Raw genomic sequence first — 19209 nt, 5'->3', positions numbered from 1 at the left:
TCTCTCTAAAGACCATAAGGCAAGACTCACATAATTCAAAGCAATCTCTGGGATAAATTTCTCATCAATTAATATTGTTCCTCAGAAAACATGCATTGCAAGGGAATGCTGAAGGTAGCAGTGGTTTATCACCCTGTGATTACAGACACCTCACTAGTTTCCTGTTTGGCATTGATGCTTCCCCAATACCCACATACTCCTCAGAAAAATGTAAATGATTGAATGATCAAAATTTAGCACAGGAATTTAATGAGAAACTCCTGGCCATATGTGAATGTTTTTATAGGTAAGTGATGTGCGTCTAAAATTTCGACTGAAAATGGTTTAGGATTCTACAAACTCAATATGAAAACAAGTTTTATTGTTTTACATACAAGCACTTTAATTGTTTCAAGATCATACTTATTGTAAGATGCCAGACGTAGCATTTTTACAAGTCCCAACAACTTTTTACCAAGCTTTTGCTGGACATTTTATAGTTTAGCTAGCCTTTACATTTCTTGACAAAATAAATGAGTCAAAATAAATAGTGCCAATACTCTGGAGTAATTTAAATCCAGTTTTGAGAGCATTTCTATCCTCCATCAACCTGAGATTCAGAAATAATTATAAAATACCCCTTTTAATATTTGACTTTTACAGTAAAGGAGTAATCAGTCAAGTTCTCTCTCCTTTATGTTCAAGTTTTATGTTTAATCATACATGTGCATCTTTCTAAGCATAAGTATCATTTACAGATGAGAGAATATTGTCTACGATTGAGGAACATGGTAACCAGCCAAGCATTCAAAACTGAAATTTCAGATGCCATTGATGGCATGATGGAGGAGGTAAGACTATTTTTTTTTCTCTCGTTTGTTAGTAAAACTTCCTTTATATAACTGTTCCGTGAAAATGATGATCTTCAATATTTCTGTGTTAAACAGCTATTCAAAAGAATTCTAATAGAATGTTTATTTTTGTGATCCGTCTGTTGGTTTTGTATCATTTTGTTAATCATTATTGACCTCAACCAGAATAGAGAGGTTAATCCCTGTTCCACATTAGGATCAAGACAATCAATTAGACTCTTAAGCATTAGCAACTCGTTCTGTTATCATTCAAATCAAGCTGTTCCAAAGATGAGTTTGCAAGTAGTTGTTTATTTCTCTAGTTAAGACAGTTTAGAAGTGCAAAACAGTGCAGTGCTTAAGTTTAATCACAAAAAAATGCAGAGCTTGCTTTTAAAATGTAAATGCTCATTATAATGTCAAATGGCTTTTTTGCTAATTAATTATTTCAATGCAGTATGTCTGTACACCATTATCTTGATCTTGTTTATGCCAGTTCTTGGAGTGTTTGAAAATATTGCATTTTCCTCCTTTTAACCACTTGATGGCGACAGCAGCCTTTCAAAAGTTACATTTTACCTCAGTCATCAGACGTTTTGGTGCAACGTTTGGGTCTTTAAATTTTGCAAGTTATGTAAATCAGTGTTTCCGTTTATGCTGATCTGAGTACTGTACAGAAGGGTTTTGGATTTACATGTATTTTTTAACAGTTGAGATGACTTATTTGTACTTATGCATTTATCACAGTTAAATGTACATTACTAATTTTAGGTTTGTATAAACAATAAAAAAGTAGACATATAAGAGAAGAAACCTGTAAGGAATGCTATCATTGACGTATATGGTTGAGTGTGTTGCATTTACTTGTACAAGTTGTTGTTGTTTTACTTTGTGGTAGGGGAATTTAAGGACTTAAGTTACCCATGTAGCAATATCTAGTTCCAGATGCTCTTCTGTTCTGTCAGAGGGTGGACATGTAATTATTGGCACTTTTTTGACGTCATTAGAGCAATAATTCATTCTTCTTCTCTTTGAACTAGCAGATTCCCAACTGTTTGCTTTAAAAAGGAATTTCACTCTTTTTTGAAAGGTGGAAAAGAAACTACAAGGTGTCTCTTTAGTGTGCTTTCATGATTTTTTTTTAATATTTATAAATGTGTCTTAGAGGCAGCTGGGCAAAATTTACACAGAGCCATGGGAGAGCGCTATATGAAAACAAACAAAATAGGCCCAAAAACAGGTCCAAAGATAGAATGAGGAATGGAAAACTTAATAGGCTACTTGCTGTATGTTTATGTGTGTTTAGGAAAGCAGGGCTTTGCTTTGATAGGGATGAAGGAGAGGAAGGAAGGAAATTCCTTAGATTTCTGTATCAGTTTTGAAAACTCTGTCACTGAGAAATATTTGGACTCCATCTGATTAAACAACCAGAAAAGAGCTGCCTTTGGGCCACCAATAAATTGTGCCAGCATTGAAAATCGTCCTTATCCTCACTGATAGTATCTTTTCATATACCACAGGACAGGTCAAATTATATTGTTCAGTGTTTCCTGCAGAGTGCAGTTGAAGTGAAGATTCAAACAGCTAGGGGTAGTTCAGACACCTCTGCATATTTTTCATATAGAAGTAAGATGTAACGTAAACAGTTTAGTAAATACCAAATAGTGCATGAATATATACAGGGTAACTACAAAATATTATTCTAAAATGATATACTTTTTTAATGTAATGTACTGTAGATGTTTTATTTTTAGTTGTTTATAAAAGTGTGCAGCATTGTGCAAAAGAGTACAGTATATTTTTTAATATTACACAGTTTCCTGAATTGTTTCCCTTGGAGGAATACATTCAGACATGATCAAAAAGGAACTTTGTATGAAATTCTTCATTTTCCACTTTTAGGTTTATCGAGTGGTGAATATTTGCCTTGGTAGCCCTCCTGAATCATTTACTTGGGAATACCGGGACAAGGAGAAAAACTTCCATAGGATTGGACCACTAACCCCCCTGGAGTTCTATAGAGAACATGTTAAGCCGCTATACAATGTCGAAGAGAAGGTGAGATTTCTACACAGCTGCAGTAAAGTACCATCTGTCTATCTGATCGCATATATTTATTTTATAGCCCATTTGTTGAAAGTCAGACAAAACATACACAGCTCTTTAGACTGGGATGTTGTCTTTCGAACTACTAGAAGTGAGATGAGAAGCATGTCTCAGGATAAAGCTTTTAATGTGTCTGATTTCTGATTGTAGCCATTGTTTCTTGGTAGATCTGTTTGGTAAATGATCCTCGACCACAGAACCCCTATGGAAAGCTGTATAGTGTGGAGTACTTGGGAAACATGGTTGGTGGGCGGAAGACTCTTTACAACAATCAGCCCATTGAGAAGCTCAAGAAAGTGGCAGCTGATTCCATCAAAGAGGGCGAGGTAAACCAACCTAGAGAGAAATGCTGCCCGACCTGCGTCTGCTTTGGAGGAACAAGTTGCAGAGCTATTCATTCAGCCATCCACCTGAGAGTCAAAGGTGATATGGCAGATCAAATTGTGGTGGTTCAGTTATCAAGTTAGAGAGGATCCGATTTGAGTATCACACATTGACTCTTTGATGTGTCGCTTAAAGGAACAGTAATTTTTTTTTTTAGTTTTGGTAACTGTTCTCTTGTTTCAGATAGTATATTCATGATGGGCTATGTGGTTCTGTAGCAAACAACAAATAGTGGATTTGTTTTTTTTTAAACGGAATAGAGCTGACTTGAGTTGGCAAAATAATAGTAGGAGTCCGATTACTATTCAGAATATGAAAGTAGTACATACTACTTGAATATGTACATCTATCATAGTATATAGTGACCTCTTTCTGCTTGTACAGGTTGCTTATTGCAAGGGTTTGCTAAATTTGGGCAAAGGACAGTTTGTTTTATTTTCTGTTAATTCTGGTTTGCACATCTCTGAAAAACTAAGGTAATATTCATGTAAACAGGACTGCCTTTCTTTAGTGTGCATAACTGCTAATAGGAAAACATGAGCCTGTTTGGATTGTAGATACAACTGTGCATCCATCAAAGAATAGTGTACCCTTTACGCTAAATATTCACCTTAATTAGCTTTAAAATTACATTCATCCAATATGTTTTTAATCTTCATTTACAGTGAAAATGTTATAAAAGCACTGTAAGTAAATTTGCTGTCAGCTTTTCACTGCCCTGATGTCACATTTTTATTGAAGTTACTTGTTTTAAAAAGCTACTTGCATTAAAATAAAGCTGTAGGCAGAGAAGTGGATTATCAAGTGCTGCATTCTAAGTGTACTTAAAGGAATACCCACCCAAAAATATATTTTTTTTAATGTGTTAATTGCCCCATGTAGTTCATAGTGGTGACCAAGAAAAATGCTTAAATGTCACGTTTTTGTGGAGAAAAGACATATCAAAAGATTCAAATTGAACAGGACCCATTGATGACCAACTCAGGACAACAGCAAACAACGTGAAAAATGTCAATGAAAAATAAAAAAAAGTCTCACATAACTTGTGTTGCATAATCCATATGTCTCTTATCTGTTCATAGTCTCAAAATGCATGAATTTTGCACATTCTGAGAATACAAACAGATATGTTGGTTATGCAACAAACGTTATGTGAGAATCCACCCCAGCCCCCGATGGGCGTTTGTTGCATCATTTGCTGTTGTCCCAAGTTGCTTACCTTTGCATTCTGTTAAATTCAAATCTTTGTCTTTTCTCCACGAAAACATGACATAAAAATGTTTTTCTACCACCACTACAAACGATAATGGATAAGTAACATTCTCAAGAAAGTAGTTTATTTACCAGTTGTTACCTCATTCCTAATCTTGATATTCTAATCTCCATCCTGTTCCCAACAATGGTCAACAAATAAGTCCTTATCCATAGGTGAGGAATGTTACAGGATTATACATTAAGATGCTGAAGACAGATTCCCTATATAAGATGTTGGCAAGGAAGTTGGAGCCGACATGCCATTACAACGGTTGAATATTTAACTCGGTTCTTTGCACTCAGTAGTGTGTGTGTTTTTTTTTTTTTTGGTTTTTTTTTTGAGATTGGTATTTATTTAATCTTTCATTGAAACAAGCTTTACAAAAATTCCATAAAAGAGTAGAACTGTTAGGAGCTTCTCTGATTCTGTTGTTAATTTTGTGTAATTTGTATATTGGATTTCCCCCTTATAGGCGGTATGGTTTGGCTGCGATGTCGGAAAACACTTCCATGGAAAACTGGGCATTAATGACATGAATGTGTGAGTAGGTCTGCAAAAACCAAAACCCTGTTTTATCCAGTGGATTGTGTTCCTGAAAGATTATTTGCAGTAAAATTTTGTATATAGTTTGGTGTACTTCTTTTACATGTTATATATTTTTTATATACATCAAGGATTTTAAAGATTTTTATTAAGTGGATATTCATTTCTTGTAGATTTAATCATGAGCTAGTATTTGGAATCTCTGTGAAGAATATGTCTAAGTCAGAGAGGCTAATATTTGGGGACTCCTTGATGACACATGCCATGGTCCTAACTGCAGTTACTGACAAGGTAACCACTTTTTGCTTAGCATTTAAATGCCAGTTGGGTGGCCTTTTGATAAAACTTTATAGTCCTCAGCAAATTTCAGCATGTACATGTACTTTTAAAAGAAAAGACAAAGAATCCTTATCACTAATTATCAGGCATATACCAAAGTGCAATATGGGACCATTTCTACAAATAGCTCTGCCCCAACCCTCAACTGGGTTTAAGAAACTTTGTTTTGACAGGTGAAAGAATTTTTTTTTCTATTATGATATAAAACATTATTGTGATGGGTTTCCTTTATTTAATAGTTCACATATTTTGATATTATGTTTGTTTCAGTTGGGAAATCAACTATTTATAGCCAAGTAAATCTAGCACATCTAGTCCTTTAAACAGAATATTTTTGTTTGCTTGTGTTTGGTATTGTGCAGAATAAATTACAAACATATATAACTAATGGATGTAAAGTTGCATGCTTTATATTTCAGATTTACAGAAGCCTTTTGGCATAGTGATTTGTAGGCATCAGATATTGCCAGTATAGTCAGGAAAGCCAACAGATAAACTAAATAATACTGTGTGGTTTTATTTTTCAGGAGAATAAGGAAGATGCTTATGAGAAATGGAGAGTTGAAAATTCTTGGGGAGATGATCGAGGAAACAAAGGTGAGATCGAAAACAATCTGTCTTAGCTTCCTGAACATATACATTACTGAGCAGCTTCCTCTGTACACATTCATCTTATTACCCGTTTTTGAATGAATGGCTAAAAAGCTAGAAGCTATTAATTTGTAATGGAGAAACTGCAAGGTCTTTGCTTGTATAAAGGTGTACTTTATAGCAACACTTTCATCTTATGCAAAACAAAGTTACTTTGTTCCTTTATATGCTATGAGCCTGAAAATACTTCAGCAAATTTCAGCTTAAAGTTTAAAAAAAGAAAACAAAAAAACGTGTTATGTAGCCAAGTTAAAATTCCAGCCACGCCGTTCGTTCGTAACATGAGATTTTAGCATGCCCGTACACCTTTTTCAATAGAGTGAGCTTTTTCAACCTAACATCATATGGACAACAGTGCTTTTTTGTTATATTCTCGTAACTTTTTATAATTTTTTTTTTTTTTTTTAACTTGTTATGACCCAAGAAAATACCACTTCTGTTTATGTATCTGATGCAAGATGTCATTTTGCTTTTCCATGAGCTATGTTCAGATGATTAATTTATTTAGTCAGTGTGACTCAAGGACACCTAGGGTTCTGGTGCCTTAAATTTTATTTGAAATGGGAGGTTTGTTTATGGTTTAATGCCTTTGAGACCAACATGTGGCTTACTTTTGTCATTTTTAGCATGTCCTCTTTTCGGTTTCCCAATTCTTTTTTCCTACTCTCTCCAGAGTGATCATGAATCAGTGAAATTAATTCCTTTCCTAGTCACATGCTTGCTGTAGTGTGGGCTGCTGAAACAAGATCAAGGAAAGATGTTTATTGAGACTCCAGTGCTGAAACATTCTTTCACAGATTAGACGCCCAGTCACAAATTGTGTTTAACCCCAACTGTGCATATTGAGCCTGCTATTTCTAATATAAACCACCAGGTGTTCAAATTAGCTTTGTCTGCCTCTTTTAATCCTGACTTAATATTTAAGTGTTCACTATTAAGAAAGACAGCATTACCGTAGAATGTTTCCGTCAGAGGACTTCTATTTTATGTTTCTCATAGTAATGGTGTTTAATAATATCAAGCAAGTAGAAACCTCAAGGTATATAAGATGCTAAGGGATGAGTTATCAGTTTTTGTTTCGTCTTTTTCACAGCAATGCTTTTTTCAAAAAGTGATTACCTGTGATTCTAAACAGGATTTACCTGAAAGTGTTATTGTTGAGACAAATTGATTCTGCTTCAGCTCTGAAGAGTCTTTTTGAGATCCATTTTTGATCTGAATAAAATGAGGCTATTCCAGAGACATGTTAGTCTTGTGCAAGGAGGATGCCACCAAAGTTTTAAACAAAGTAAAGGAAATATGTTTGCTGCTCCATGGAGCAGACATAACTGCATTTGTGGATATTAAATGTTTTCTGCATTTAAGTATTTGTGATGTGGTAATTAATATAGTAAAGGAAAGCTCTAACCTCATCTCCACTTTTTTTTTTTTTTTTTTTTTAAATTGGGGTGTACTTTTCTTGGTAACCTCACTATACTCTTTCCCTGCATCTGAAAATCCTTATTTAAGAAATTTTCTTTTTCTTTCTACAGGGTACTTGATAATGACTGATGAGTGGTTCTCGGAGTATGTGTACGAGGTGGTTGTGGACAAGAAGTTTTGCTCTGCTGAGGTGCTGGAAGTGATGAAGCAAGAGCCAGTGTTGCTCCCAGCCTGGGATCCAATGGGAGCATTAGCATGAACCTTTGTAGGAATTTTTATTCACCTATAGACTTTTAAATAAAAAAAAAAAAGGCTGCCCCAGCCTAATAAATTTTAATAAAAAAGATGAGTATTTATGCTTTTTTATTAATTTTCCTGTAAGACTGAAAAACAAATAGGAAGCAACCTTTCTTAAAGTCTTCATTCTTAACATGGATGTGGAAAAGGTGAGGCACCAAGTAACAAGGTTAAAGGATTTTGCCTTTGTGAGAATTGCTTGATCTACTATTAGTTTATATCCAGGCTTTAAGTGTTGGAGAGAGAAAAAAAAACATCTGGCTACTTAAAATCTGCAGCCATCACTGTGTGATATTAGGAACCACGAAAATCTATTTTTTTACAATTCATTCACCAATTAAAAAATAACAATATAACATTCAGCTTCTTCACATTATTACAGTGTAGCTGAAAGTAAGTTATTAACATATGTAAAATATCTGCTTGTTTTTGCTAAGGGTCTCTACCCCCCATCTCCCTGCTATTTCCATGTAGACACTCATGTCACATACTCCTAATCACCTTTTGCTTAAAGATTTGAAATTATTCGGTTGCATTCCCTAGAGTTTTGATGTAGACTACTAGTTGCTCTCTTAACATTTTTTAGCAAGTGTATGTCTTTGTAATATGAAGTTGAAACCTGCACGCAGTAGTCCCAGATTGGTTTTACAAGTGCATTATACAGCTTCAGCATGGCCTGCCCTGCTTTGTAGTATACCCATCATGACCTATTGTTTGGGGTTATTTTAGCCTTTGTAATGGCTTCAATATGCAGACACTTGGGCTCCCAACAGCCGTGCAGATAAAAAAGACGCAGCGGATGAGACAGCCATCATATCTACAGGACATGCCACGAAGAGCTGGCGCTCAGTCCACAAGCATCAGCTTGCTAGAGCTAAATGTGAATATTCATATGCAATTAAGAAGTGTGGCAGCACGGTGGCGCAGTGGGTAGCGCTGCTGCCTCGCAGTTGGGAGTCCTGGGGAACTGGGTTCGCTTCCCGGGTCCTCCCAGCGTGGAGTTTGCATGTGCTCCCCGTGTCTGCGTAGGTTTCCTCCAGGCGCTCTGGTTTCCTCCCACAGTCCAAAGACATGCATGTTAGGTGGATTGGCGATTCTAAATTGGCCCTAGTGTGTGCTTGGTGTGTGTGTGTGTATCCTGCGGTGGGTTGGCACCCTGCCCTGGATTGGTTCCTGCCTTGTGCCCTGTGTTGGCTGGGATTGGCTCCAGCAGACCCCCGTGACCCTGTGTTCGGATTCAGCGGGTTGGAAAATGGATGGATGGAATTAAGAAGCGTGCAGTATACGTGTCCTAAAACCGACCGTGTTTGTTTCAGCAATCAGATTTATATAAACGCGTGTGTGTATTACATAATATACACGCTAGAATAATTGCGAAGATCGGAACTGGATGGGAGTAGACTTCCAGCTACTTTTGTGTCATTAATGTTAGAATGTGTATTGTGTTGTCGCGACGTGACCTGTAAGAAAAGGAGTGAGACTCTGGTTCATGGGCGGAGTCATATGAGCTGACCAAATTTAAAAGGAGGTGCAACGAACAGCGTGGCTGGCAGCCTGGCAGGACAAACCCAGCAAATAAAAGAAGTCCTTCGAGGCTTGTGAGGACAGCGAAAAGTGGCGTGTCCCGAGGCTAACAGCAAGAGTTCACCGGATCGGAGCCCTGACAATAAACTTACCATTCAATGTGTGTGTCCGCCTTTCTTTCGCCGTACCTCGGGTTATTGCATTATATTTTGCATGCTGAATAATGCAATGGCGGAACAATTTCTTTTTTTGTCAAAACTTAAAACTATCGATTTTTGAAGGGGTCGGCTAAAACTCGTGCGGTTATTGCACTATCAACACGCTTCCTACAGAATGCTCATGCATGCAATTCACAAACGGTAAACGAGTGAGCAGAAAAAACGAAAAGAAACCTGACAGTAGAAGTACCAACTATTAACCCATGAAATTGAGGCAACAGAAGCACCTAAACTGGATTCAGTCTGAATAGTTTGTGCACTTAGCTTATACTGTGATAAAGACACGTTATCGTAACCACAGTGACTTAAGTTTTGGCGGTATTTTCACTGCCATTTTTGTAGATGAAGATGCAAGACAAATGCAAATTGCAGACAGTTGCCATGTCCTTGTCAGTATTTTTCACATTTTCTTAGTTCAGTATTACTGAGTAAAATATTTGGGATGATTTGTTGTATTAGCAATGCTTTTTCTAGCTGAATTTTTTTTTTTTTTTTTTTACAATAACAGTTGTTTTCATTGCTTTAAGAGATTTGTGGTTTAGTTATTTTTTGTAAAACTGTTAGGGAATGAGTAAAGATAAGAAAAAAATCCTCTGTCATCCTCCACTACATGAAGTATGCTTTATGGTTTATCTTTTGTCCACATTAACTAAATTTAAAGGATAAGTTCAGTATTTTTCAAGTCGATGTCAATGCTTCCCAATCATGGTATATAGCAATTTTCCACATTAAATTTGGTTCTAAAGTGAAGCATATTTTAGACTTTTAAAAAATAACCAGCATGTTCTTGTATTTTATAAAAAGTAGCTAACTTGGGGGCAATGTGAAAAAAGTGTTAAACCTTACCAAATGTGTCCATATTTTGTAGCCAAAAATTTTATTGAGTATTGAATATCATCTTGAGATTTCTCACATATTGCAAAACAGCATATCCATTGTGTTTTATGGCAACAAAAAAAGCAAAGCAAAAAGCTAAACATTTTTGTGAGATTCAGCCATTTTAAAAGGAGACTAGCTCTGTGCTTAACTTTGCTGCTCGTCTTCTTTTGCAGCAACTTTTCCAGGCCTGGGGTTGGATTCACCATGGAAAGTCAATGCCAGGCACTACTGTTGAAACTGAAAGTGAACTGCTGGCTCTGTTCTACTACACAAAAATAACAGAAAGTCACACTTGCCTCAACTCACGGTCTTTCACTATACAGAAGCTTATTTTGCAAAGATGTTGCCGGGTACTGCCCAGTATCAACATGCATACGTATATTTGAGTAATCTCTTGAGAGAAATATTGAGCACATGCATTGCATGCAATCAGATGACAAGAACTAAATGGACTTTACAGATATACACTTGGTTTTAATCAGATTGACGTTTAGCATAGGCAGAGTGGTAGCAAAGACCAATCATTCCTGCCTCAGTGTCGGGCTCTGCATGGAATTTGTACATTCTCCCTGTGCATTTCCAGATTAATGGCTAACAGTGAGTTTACACTCTCAAAAAACATTATCTTCAGTTCCTTTATTCCCATATCTGCAGCAAAAAGTGACTCACCGTGCTATAAAAAAATTTTGTGGCACTCATTATGGATGGGCTCTCACACATACTTTTCCTTTTTTTTGCCATGCCATGTAAAATGCAACCCAAGTGAAAATCTAATGTGTAAAGTACAACTAAACTCTCACCATTTAGGAAAAATTAATCATATGATTTGAGCATGCATCTGCCTACTGTTACTAGCCATGGCATAACAGAACTGCTGAAGAAACTGAACTGCAGAAACAAAAGATAATAAGCAGAATATACCTGGATGAATGGGAGAAGGGGAAGTCGTAACACTACCCATGATGCCGCTGTGAGCAGATAAGCGAGTAAGCAACATATCCTTACCTGAAGAAAACAGTACGAAGAATCTGTTATAAAATGTATTCTTTCCAGTTTACTTTTGTTGTCACAAGCAAGCCTCACAAATTTGGAAGGCATGTTTTCTTAACTTGAAACCTTTGCTACTTCAAAGTGGACATATTCGGAATGTCTGAAGGCTTTTTTTAAATACCTTGTACCGATTAGTTCATTTTTTTTAAAACATGCTTCACTTGATAATGCAATTTCATGTAGCAAAGTAATATATACTTTGACTGTGAAGGAATAACTTATCGTTTAAACATTTTTCTCAGTAAATTTCTCTACGGCTTTGCCTCATTCACTGCAGTTGATGTGAATATCTTGGCAGCATTTGAACACTGGCTGGGTGACAACTGCTGTGCAGTGTTAGCCAACCAAATGGACTCGATAGGGTGAATGGTCTCCTGTTACTTTGAAAAAAAATGTCATGTAGTCTTATCATGAACTGCATTAGTCCACCCCAGAAGAATCTGTAGGTTGTGCTGATTTTCCACCATTACCACACATATTTACCTTTCTTCACTTCTGCAGTAATTCACTACTCTAAAATGATCAATGTGTACAAACACTAAGCTTAACTGAGGTGGGTGTTGTTTCCTGCGAACTGTTAAGATTGGCTCGTTTTCCTTATAATTAGGAAGGAGATGGTAAAAAAAAAAAAAAACGATGGAAAAATATTTTTATAGGATAGGTAAACAAACGAGGAGACGACAATGAAATATAGCAACATTCTATAGACTTGTGCTCAATTTTTTTCTTCTCTCTGATATTACTTTCCAAATTCCTTCCCTGATTTGTTCTGACAATATAAAACCCAAAAAGTGCAATGCCAGGAAAGTGATCCTCTAAATTGGGAGTATATTGATCACTAATGAACAAGTCATGGCAGAACTGTGCAAACCTCAAATAACAGGCTTTGCTAGTTTTAAAATGCATTCTCCATCACTTTTCATTCAGCAATCCACACTGTTTATCACAACTCCAGGGTACTCCGCTCTAGAGAGCAGTGCTTGGTCACACTGCTGTCTGTTCACTGCTTATAATGTTAGAATTTATAGCCTCGTAAATTAAGCTGTCTTGAAACATCCCATTTAGTCCACGATCGCAGAAGGCAAGTCCTTACAAGCCAGGGTACTGGATGGATAGTTTGGAAGTAAGGTCCTAAATCTATATATAGCTCAGATAGTTATGAAATAAAGTCTTCTGCTATCAATCACATGAATGCTTAGAGAGCGCACAGTTCTTTTAAACATGGGGCAGTAAAAAACTGAATAAATAAGACGTGTATGCTAGTAACGATTTGGTATCCACATGTTTGTTTTGCTTTTCTGCTGTGGTGCCAGTAGGGCGGACAGAATTTAACAAAAGTTGTGCCCCACTTACAAAGGACAAATGCTTTTAAGCGCTTGGTATGAGAAGGGAAGATGAGATGAATTTCTAACATTTTCACTGTGAACACAGTCATCACAATTTCTGGTCGATTAAAATAAATCTTCATCAAGATGAGACGTTTGTTTTCTTTTGGACACCACTGCTGACCAGTGTCTCTTAACATCAGGCAAGTTTATTTACACATTTCTTAAAAAACAGAAAAACCTATTACATTTTTTTTTCAAAGGTTCTTTTATATCAATATTAATTTTAGTAGCATTGTCACATATACAGAATACAGTAAAACTGTCACTTGCATGTCTTACCTACATGCAACATGTCACCACTGTGTAGTGCCATGATAAACAATGTATTAAAATACACAGCTTCATTTTATGTAATAGAAAATAAATCAGTTTACCTGATGTACTCCTATTTAACATAGATCAGATATAAACATGAAAAGTGGATACACATTATTTGTTATATTCTTTTACTATTCAACACTACACATTTTGCTGACGTGCTTATGATGTTTAAGAAGGATGTTACGGTTTCAGTTGTACAGTACTATAGCAAATATTCTAATTTGCTATAATACGTTAATCTGTCACACAACATGTCTTATGCTAAACATGTTAACTCTGTTTTGTAATGTTAAATTATTATTAGCTACAAGCTAACGTTCAGTGCAGGAGCATAATCTCATTGAAATAAACACAATGGCACAAACAGCAGTCCGCAATTCCTACGATGTTGCTCATGCCACACTCACTCAAAGACGTCATACTCTGCTTGTCCAATGTAAGGGCTTTATTACTTGTACTAATGAAATGCACTGCATTTTCCCCATTTCAACAGATGGTGTGTACAACCAATCTGCTCTCATTTTGCTACATTAGTGAGGACAGTTCAACAGAACATTTAATGAACTCAAATGAGATAAATCCCTCCATCGTTCATTTTTATTTCATATATTTTTCTATGTAAATTTTCCTTAATTAAATTAAACCTAATTAATTAAATCTAATGTTTGTGGTGTTCCATTTGTTGGAATAAAAAATTAAATGCATGTTAATATTCCATTCATTACAAAATATATAGATACAGCAAGAAGTCCACAAAGGGAGAAAACGAATCACGTATCTTAAAATAGTCTTTTATATCTACCAGGTGTCATCAGCAGAAAAAAATGATTAGACATACAAGAATCAAAGGCAATATACTGTATAGCAAATGAGGAAATGTGGGTGGGGAGGTGTATTAGTAAGGTTAGAGGGTGTTGATCGTAAAGTCTTTTATTATTTGAATGTTCTTCTTTGTAAGCCTGCAAATGCCAAGTTCATGTCCAAGTTTCTGTTAATGGCCTTTTCATTTGGTAGTCACAATTCAGCCAGCTCTCTAGCACTCTTAGTATTTGCTGTGAGTCTTACTTGCACCGTACCGTGTCCCAGTTAAACATGTGTCCAGTTGAACTGGTATGTGCATATTATCAGAGACTGTGGGTCTTTCCTTCGGACTGTATTGTAATGTTCTTGTATACTTTGCGAGTGCTTTAGACGTACACAGCTGGGCACCCACTGTACACTGGGCCATCTTAACATATGTGCACAATGGGCACTGGCAGGCGGAGCACTGGGACCCACGATGTTTCTGATGCCTAGGTATGTTTCTATTTTGCTATCAAAACAGGGGCCCCAGCACACTACTTTACCCGGGTTCCTATGATGCTGCATTTTGTGTTTATGCTACAGATTTCTTGCTTTTGCTTTCCTCATTTGTTATATATTGTCTTTGATTCCTGTAGGTCTAATCATTTTCCTCTGATGATGACACCTGGTAGGTGTGGAAAGCTCAGGAATAAAAGATTATTTTAAGATACACTATTCATTTTCTCCCTTTGTGGACTTCTTGCTATAAATATGTAAATCGTACCACAGACCTTTGCTTATATGGTTTAAGCATCATGCAATATTAGTCACTCCCTCTTCTGGAGTTTCCACCTTGTTCTATGAGGGTCTCTCTCTTTGTACATTAGTCTTCCTCCCACATGGTAGGCTCCTTTAGCCTCATAAGAGGTAGTGAGGATGTGTCCAGAGTTGGCTCCTGCTCTGTGTCCGATGATGCCAGGGTAGGCACCAGCTTCTCTTGACCATAACATCAAATTAAGCAAATAAAAAAAAAAAAACTGGAGTGATGAATTTTCCTGTGTCATATTAGTATAGACAGATCTGTCTCATCAGTTTTTATAGGTTTAGAAATGAGTCCAGAAATACCGCTTTTGTGAAATTGTAATTTTAATTTTGCATCCTCACTAGTACTGTTTTATGGTGCTTTCCTATAGCTCCCACTCCAACTAGTCCTTAAGAGTTGTGCATTTATTGAAATAAAGCAGGAAAATGTGTGGGAGTGAAAATGTATGGAGATTTAAGAAACAGTAACCCTGAAGATAACTGCCTTACTCTCCCTCACAAGTGCTTTCCTCATTCACACAGCAATGTATGTCCATTAATTGCCTCCACTTATGACTAATACCCACTATTTGCACATTCTGAACTGCAGACTTAGGCATTTGATGTATCCCTAGGCAGTACGACCTTGAGAGTAGGAGTAGCTTTGCAAAGACCTCCTTCTAAGTCATTAGTGTTCTTGCTGGTGAGGGTCCTTTCAAACTCCTGTTCCTTGTCCCCAAACATTTAAGAGACAAAGTCCTGGCAGCAATAACTGCTTTATGAAAGTGACATTGCCAAAACTTACACTAAGATTGTTAAGGGGGAAGAAATGGTTTCCATCGGCAAGTGTTTCTATCCCATAAAATATTTTAAGATTTTTATATATACCGTATGTGCCTAATTGACATCTTAAATGTGTGTGTGTTTCTTTTGTGTCTCCAGATAGCACAGACATGTAAAGTATGATAGCAATTAGACTCTAAAGCTGTTGCTTGTAAAGTGTCTTGTCTTTGCACAATGTCTTGTCTTGCTTGTGTTTCAATTTTAATTTTAAATTTTCATTTTAATTTTCAATTTAAATTTAAATTTTAATTCTATTTTTAGTTTAATTTTAAATTTTTATTTGCACATCATGTTTTTACACTGTGGACCCTGAGCTTCACAATTTCGTCTGTCTGTATACTTGTACAGGTGCTGGTCATAAAATTAGAATATCATGACAAAGTTGATTTATTTCAGTAATTCCATTCAAAAAGTGAAACTTGTATATTAGATTCATTCATTACACAGAGACTGATGTATTTTAAATGTTTATTTCTTTTAATTTTGATGATTATAACTGACAACTAATGAAAGTCCCAAATTCAGTATCTCGGAAAATTAGAATATTGTGAAAAGGTTCAATATTGAAGACACCTGGTGCCACACTCTAATCAGCTAATTAACTCAAAACACCTGCAAAAGCCTTTAAATGGTCTCTCAGTCTCGTTCTGTAGGCTACACAGTCATGGGGAAGACTGCTGACTTGACAGTTGTTCAAAAGACGATCATTCACACCTTGCACAAGGAGGGCAAGACACAAAAGGTCATTGCTAAAGAGGCTGGCTGTTCACAGAGCTCTGTGTCCAAGCACATTAATAGAGAGGCAAAGGGAAGGACAAGATGTGGTAGAAAAAAGTGTACAAGCAATAGGGATAACCGCACCCTGGAGAGGATTGTGAAACAAAACCCATTCAAAAATGTGGGGGAGATTCACAAAGAGTGGACTGCAGCTGGAGTCAGTGCTTCAAGAACCACCACGCACAGACGTATGCAAGACATGGGTTTCAGCTGTCGCATTCCTTGTGTCAAGCCACTCTTGAACAAGAGACAGCGTCAGAAGCGTCTCGCCTTTGGACTGCTGCTGAGTGGTCCAAAGTTATGTTCTCTGATGAAAGTAAATTTTACATTTCCTTTGGAAATCAAGGTCCCAGAGTCTGGAGGAAGAGAGGAGAGGCACAGAATCCATGTTGCTTGAGGTCCAGTGTAAAGTTTCCACAGTCAGTGATGGTTTGGGGTGCCATGTCATCTGCTGGTGTTGGTCCATTGTGTTTTCTGAGGTCCAAGGTCAACGCAGCCATCTACCGGGAGGGTTTAGAGCACTTCATGCTTCTTGCTGCTGACGAACTTTATGGAGATGCAGATTTCATTTTCCAACAGGACCAAAGCTACCATTACCTGGTTTAAGGACCATGGTATCCCTGTTCTTGACTGGCCAGCAAACTCGCCTGACCTTAACCCCATAGAAAATCTATGGGGTATTGTGAAGAGGAAGATGCAATACACCAGACCCAACAATTCAGAAGAGCTGAAGGCCACTATCAGAGCAACATGGGCTCTCATAACACCTGAGCAGTGCCGCAGACTGATCGACTCCATGCCACGCCACATTGCTGCAGTAATCCAGGCCAAAGGAGCCCCAACTAAATATTGAGTGCTGTACATGCTCATACTTTTCATGTTCATACCTTTCAGTTGGCCAACATTTCTAAAAATCCTTTTTTTGCATTGGTCTTAATTGATATTCTAATTTTCCGAGATACTGAATTTGGGGCTTTCATTAGTTGTCAGTTATAATCATCAACATTAAAAGAAATAAACATTTGAAATACATCAGTCTGTGTGTAATGAATGAATCTAATATACAAGTTTCACTTTTTGAATGGAATTACTGAAATAAATCAACTTTGTCATGATATTCTAATTTTATGACCAGCACTTGTATATGGTTGAGATGACAATAAAGTTTGCTTTGACAACCAGGGGCACCTAAAAAAACTTCATTTTAATCCTTTAAGGTACATATTGTGGTCTGTGATGATGCAGTGCTCTGTCCAGTGTTTTGTTCTCTCTTGAACTCACTGCTAGCTGATTACTTTGTCCCTGAATTGTCATAATTGAGTTTAAGAAGATGGATGATTATATTGAGTACACACCAACAAAGGTGTACTGTAACAAATACAGTTAGGTCCAAAAGTATTTGAAAAGTGATACATTTTTCATAATTTTGGCTAATTTTGGCACCACAGGGGATTTGAAGTGATTAAATAGCATTAATTCTAGGGGTTTCACAGAAATATTTTTAGAAAAGACAGCCATTTTTATACATGGTCCCCGCATTTTCAGGGGCTCAAACGTATTTGGACAATTGACTGACAAGTTGTTCCAGAGGCAGGTGTGAGCAGATCCCTCATTATTTCATTGACTATTAAGCAGGTAGAAGGTAGAAGAATCAGAGTATTATTCCAAATGTGGAATTTGCGTTTGGAAGCTGTCACTGTCAACTCTCAATATGAGGTCCAAAAAGCTGCCCATGCAAGTAAAAATAGTCACTCATTAGGCAGAGAAAACAAAACAAACCCTTTAGGGAGAGAGCAGAAACACCAGGAGTGGTCAAATTAACCATTTGGTACATTCTTAAAGAGAAGGAATGCACTGATGAGCTCCGCAACTTCAGAAGGCCTGGACAACCATGGAAGACAACTGTGCTTGATGATCACTGAATTCTTTCACTGATGAAGAAGAATCAATTCACAACATTTAGCCAAACCAAGAACACTCTCTGGGAGGTGGGGCTATCATTGCCAAAGTCTATAATCAAGAGAAGACTTCTTGAAAGTAAAGACAAAGGGTTTACCACAAAGTGCAAACCACTGGTAATCCTCATGCATAGGAAGAACAGATTAGACTTTGACAGAAAATATTTTTTATAAAACCAGTCCAATTTTGGAAGAGTTTTCTTTGGGCAAATGATATCAAGATCAATATGTACCAGAATGATGGATACTTGGTAAAGACAAAACTGATTGCAGAAAATCCAATGAACAAGCAGCACCTGAAGAGAGCTGCACTAAAGACCTGGAAAGTATCAGTAGGGTGGAAATCCAGCACTTGGAGATGGCAATGGGTTCCAGTCTTCGGACAGTCATTGACTGCAAAGAACTTTCAACCAAGTATTTAAAATGATCATTATATTTATGATTATGTTAGTTTGTCCAAATACCTTTGAGCCCCTGAAAGTGTTTGGTGGGATGGAGGGACCATGTATAAAAATGGCCGCATTTTCTAAATAGCTCATACAATGTTTTTGTTAAATGCCATAAATTAAAACTGCGAGTCTACACTTCAATCACATCTTGATTGCTTCATTTCAAATCTATTGTGTTGGTGCACAGAGCCAAAATTATGACAACTGTACCACTGTCCAAGTACTTATGGAACTAACTGTTTATACAGCCAGTGGGTTGCTCTTTTCATCAATTACAGTGAAAATAGAGAACAGTGCAGAAATTTAATTTAGTGGAGATTTACATCCAGATAGAACTTGTACACCGGTCATAAAGTTAAGGATGGGGATTTAACTGATTTGAAAGTTATTG

The 19209-nt window shown here is 36.8% G+C and overlaps 1 protein-coding gene across 1 annotated transcript in view; it reads left to right on the top strand.

The window, feature by feature from the left end:
- Nucleotides 1–7879, top strand: part of blmh (bleomycin hydrolase) — a 28876-nt gene extending 20997 nt beyond the window's left edge. The window contains exons 6-12 of the mRNA XM_028806681.2: nucleotides 738–830; nucleotides 2733–2888; nucleotides 3104–3262; nucleotides 5048–5115; nucleotides 5292–5409; nucleotides 5985–6054; nucleotides 7641–7879. Coding sequence (XP_028662514.1) covers nucleotides 738–830; nucleotides 2733–2888; nucleotides 3104–3262; nucleotides 5048–5115; nucleotides 5292–5409; nucleotides 5985–6054; nucleotides 7641–7789 — 813 coding nt within the window. The 3' untranslated portion in view covers nucleotides 7790–7879. The remainder of the gene's footprint in view (nucleotides 1–737; nucleotides 831–2732; nucleotides 2889–3103; nucleotides 3263–5047; nucleotides 5116–5291; nucleotides 5410–5984; nucleotides 6055–7640) is intronic.
- Nucleotides 7880–19209: the final 11330 nt, after the last annotated feature.

The sequence above is a fragment of the Erpetoichthys calabaricus genome, chromosome 8, assembly GCF_900747795.2.
Source record: "Erpetoichthys calabaricus chromosome 8, fErpCal1.3, whole genome shotgun sequence".
NCBI classification, from domain to species: domain Eukaryota; kingdom Metazoa; phylum Chordata; class Cladistia; order Polypteriformes; family Polypteridae; genus Erpetoichthys; species Erpetoichthys calabaricus.
Note: the sequence above shows the minus strand (reverse complement) of the source record. Positions and strands in the feature narration are given on the sequence as shown.